The following is a 4213-nucleotide window of genomic DNA, read 5'->3' on the forward strand; positions in this document are numbered from 1 at the left end:
AGTGGCCCAGACCCCAGCCCTGCACGTGGCACCACCCCAGGAGCAGCCAAAGCCTGGCTTCAGGCCGAGGACCCTGCTGGGTGGTCCCTCACGGACTGCAAGGCTGCGCTGCCCCCCCTCCCGTCAGCGCATTCCTGGCTCTCCAGCCCCTCCCCCGGCTCTCAGGCCTCCCAGCCCCCTCCCGCGCTGGCCCAGCCTGTGTCTGAATCTGCTTCTGATTCTGGCTGTCGGGACCAGGCCCCCTCCCCTCCTTCCTTCCCGGGCCGAGCAGCTCCGCCCCCGGCTAGGACCAGGCTCGCGCCTGCTGAGCCCCCCCCCCCCCACACACTTCTGGCACAGCTCCTCCGCCCTTGCAGCAGCCAGGAGGAGGCGGCAGCCCCGGCGCCCCAGGCCCCGCCCGCCCAGGGCCCTTCCCGGGAGGCCGGGAGACCTGCTCCTCCTGGCCCTCCGTGGGTGAGTGCTGGCGGCCGGCGGCGGGTGGGGCCTCCGCTGGCGGAGGCACCGGGAGCGGGGGCGACGCCTGTCAACGCTCCAGGCCTAGCAGGAGGACTCGCCAACATCCCTGCTGCTGTGCTTGGCCCCGGGCGTGCCCGTGGCTGCTCCCACTTCTGGGCCTGTGCTGGGGCCGCCCGGGGGCTCTGCTATCTTGGCACTGCAGATCCAGCAGGCAGAGTCTCGGACTAGACTCTCTCTCCTCGAGGGCAGAATCGTTGGGCGGAAGCTGGCTGGTCACCACAGCGGCCACGGCCATGCCCACCTGGCCCTGGGGGCTGCTGCTGACCGCAGGCACGCTCTCCGCCGCATTGAGCCCAGGGATGCCGGCCACCGCCGACCCCTGCTATGATGAGGCGGGTGAACCCCGCTGTTGTATTCCGGGCCTAGTGAACGCTGCTCTGGGCCGAGAGGTGCTGGCGTCCAGCACGTGCGGGAGGCCGGCCAATCGCGTCTGCGATTCCTCGGACCCGCAGCGGGCACACTCTGCAGACCTTCTGACCTCTGCTCCGGGCACTGCAAGTCCTCTCTGTTGGCGCTCCGATTTGCTGCAACGGTCACCCTTCAACGTAACCCTCACGGTGCCCCTGGGGAAGGCTTTTGAGCTGGTCTTCGTGAGCCTACGCTTCTGCTCGGCTCCCCCAACCTCCGTGGCCCTGCTTAAGTCGCAGGACCATGGCCGCAGCTGGGTCCCCCTGGGCTTCTTCTCCTCCAGCTGTAGCCTGGACTATGGCCGTCCGCCTGCTCCTGTTGATGGCCCTGCTGGTCCAGGGCCAGAAGCCCTCTGCTTCCCAGCCCCCCAGCCCCAGCCTGATGGTGGAGGCCTTCTGGCCTTCAGTGTGCAGGATGGCAGCCCGCAGGGCCTGGATCTGGACAACAGTCCCGTGCTCCAAGACTGGGTGACTGCCACAGATATTCGCATATTACTCACAAGGCCTGCCACACTGGGGGACATGAGGGACCGGGAGGTCACAGTCCCTTATTCCTACTCAGCCACTGAGCTCCAGGTGGGAGGTCGATGCAAGTGCAATGGCCATGCCTCACGGTGTCTGTTGGACAGCCATGGCCACCTGCTCTGCGACTGCCAGCATGGTACAGAGGGCCCAGACTGCAGCCGCTGCAAGCCCTTCTACTGTGACAGGCCATGGCAGCGGGCTACAGGGCAGGAAGCCCACGCTTGCCTTGGTGAGGCCTTGGAGGGTAGCCTGGGGACTTCTGACCAGGCAGGGCTGCTCCTGACTGATCCCTCCCTGCAGCTTGCTCCTGCAATGGCCATGCCCGGAGATGCCGCTTCAACATGGAGCTGTACCGACTGTCTGGGCGCCGCAGTGGGGGTGTGTGCCTCAATTGCCGGCACAATACTGCTGGTCGCCACTGCCACTACTGCCGAGAGGGCTTCTACCGTGACCCAGGCCGTGTCCTGAGTGACCGCCGTGCCTGCAGAGGTGAGCCTGCCACCCGCATGCCTTCTTGCCTTACTTCCCCAGAACCCCGGCGCACTCCTGAACCAGTCCCTCATTTCTGTCCTCAGCTTGTGACTGCCATCCGGTTGGTGCTGCTGGTAAAACCTGTAACCAGACCACAGGCCAGTGTCCCTGTAAGGATGGTGTTACTGGCCTCACCTGTAACCGCTGTGCCCCAGGCTTTCAGCAGAGCCGGTCTCCTGTGGCGCCCTGTGTTAGTGAGTGACCCTGCCCTGTCTCAGTCACCTCAGCCAAAGCAATCAACTACTGCTGTCTGTCTGTCCCCTGAGCCCTTCAGATGCCCCTGCCACCCCATCACAGACTATTCTCCCACACTCCTTAGAGACCCCTGTCCTTGGACCCACTGAAGAAAGCAGTCCTGTGGAGCCACAGGGTGAGTGGACGCCGGAGTCCCAGACCGGTATGACCTTGGAGAAGGGGGCTATAGGAGACCAGTATGGGGGAGAGGCATGGAACTCCGCTAGCCTCCACCCTTTCCCCCTAGACTGTGAGTCACATTGCAGACCTGCGCGTGGCAGTTATCGAATCAGCCTGAAGAAGTTCTGCCGAAAGGACTATGGTAGGCTGCCTCACCTCAGTCCTTCCATCTCGCCCCCCAACTCCTCGACCCTGGCTGTACTTCAAGCCTCATCCTCTCCTTGGGTCTCCCACTGATGCTGGCTCCGCCCATTCAGCAGCTATATCTTCAATATACCTCCCTCTAGTGGGTGACCTCTTTATGTCCTTTCTAAGCCGGGTGGGTATTCTGTGCTTCTGCAGACAGTCCTTTCCGGCCCTACCCGCCTGATTCGCTTTCTCACCCCCCCCCCCCAGCGGTGCAGGTGTCAGTGGGTGCGCGCGGCGAGGCCCGCGGCGCGTGGACACGCTTTCCAGTAGCAGTGCTTGCTGTGTTCCGCAGCGGGGAGGAGCGCGCTCGGCGCGGGAGCAACGCGCTATGGGTACCAACCCTAGACGTCGCCTGCGGTTGCCCGCGCCTCCTACCCGGCCGGCGTTACTTGCTGCTGGGGGGCGGGCCCGGGGCTGCAGCTGGAAGCACAGCGGGCCGGGGACCCGGGCTCAGCGCAGCCCGTGGAAGCCTCGTGCTGCCTTGGAGAGACGCCTGGACTCGGCGCCTCCGGAGGATGCAGAGGCGCGAGCGGCGGGGGCGCTGCGGGACCGCCTGAACCTGCGAGCTGGGCGTGGACAGGGCGGGCACTGCTCTTATCTCTGGGTGTGTTTATCAGTGCGTCCTGCTGGAAGTGTCACGTGCGTCGCCCTCTAATTTCCCCCTTCCTCCCCATCCCATCTTTTAACTTCTTTGGTGACGCCCCATCCCCAACACAGAGGTATGTGAAGGCCCCTAAGAGCTACCAGGAGGCACCCAGGGTAGTCGTCACCCTCAAAGAACCCTGATCTCATCACCCTGGCTGCCTACTACAAGGCGTATCCTGATACCCGACATCTCTTAAAGGTTGTGAACCGCCCCGCTCCCAGGGAATGCTAGGATCCTTCTAGGGTTTGAGCGCATCACACGGGTGTGATTCATCAACTCTCCGATGCTGTGATACACTAGAGTCCTCCGACCTTCCCAAAGCCACTGCTGCTACCATAGACGCCTGTACACCGTTGTGGGGGTCGCTGTGGGGGTCGTGGCCCAACCGCACAGTCAGAACAGCGACTTTTCCGCCTCCAACTGAGATCTGCAGAGTCCTGCGGGCTCGCCCCTCTCGTATAAGGATGACTGTCCAACACCGTGGATCTTGTCCCCGTGTCCTTTCTGGCCTGCCTCTGCCGGTCGCGTATTTGTGTCCCCATCTGCAGCTGCATCTCTGCCTGCTTCCCACCTCTTTCTTGTCCTATTGTCCCCATATCTGGGGTCCACCCAGTTGTCATTCTCTGCAGCATCTTCCTAGTCTTGGCCTCCAAGCTCCTTGGCACAGGTCCCGCCCCTAGCTAGGAGCCCTACACTCTACCGGCTGGATGTCATGAACGGGCAGTTCGGATCCACACGTAACCGGGCCAGACGGCGACTTCCACGGGCAGCCATCGGGGCTCCAGATGCCCATGACTTTGCCTTATTCCAGACGCTAGAGCCCCCACCTCTTTAGGCAAACCCCCGCCCCGGAGCGCGGGAACCGCTGTTTGGCTAGCGCATGCTCCCGACTTGGCCGCCGCCGGGCGCGAGCGCGCATGCCCAGAGCCGGCAGCGCTGAGACGCGGGGCAATCGGGGTGGGCAGCCCGCAAGCGCGTGCTTGTG

The 4213-nt window shown here is 64.0% G+C and overlaps 1 protein-coding gene across 1 annotated transcript; it reads left to right on the forward strand.

Moving 5' to 3' along the window:
• The first annotated feature begins 266 nt into the window (after positions 1 to 266).
• On the forward strand, positions 267 to 3145 carry Ntn3 (netrin 3). Its single transcript, XM_050134277.1, has 6 exons — positions 267 to 1677; positions 1749 to 1937; positions 2024 to 2173; positions 2299 to 2349; positions 2461 to 2535; positions 2790 to 3145. The coding sequence occupies exons 1-6, from the start codon at positions 750 to 752 to the stop codon at positions 3137 to 3139; spliced, it is 1743 nt and encodes a 580-aa protein (XP_049990234.1). The 5' UTR covers positions 267 to 749; the 3' UTR covers positions 3140 to 3145.
• Positions 3146 to 4213: the final 1068 nt, after the last annotated feature.

Source organism: Alexandromys fortis, unplaced genomic scaffold (assembly GCF_014885135.2).
Source record: "Alexandromys fortis isolate MF-2015 unplaced genomic scaffold, M_Fortis_MF-2015_v1.1 scaffold_29, whole genome shotgun sequence".
Taxonomy (NCBI): Eukaryota; Metazoa; Chordata; class Mammalia; order Rodentia; family Cricetidae; genus Alexandromys; species Alexandromys fortis.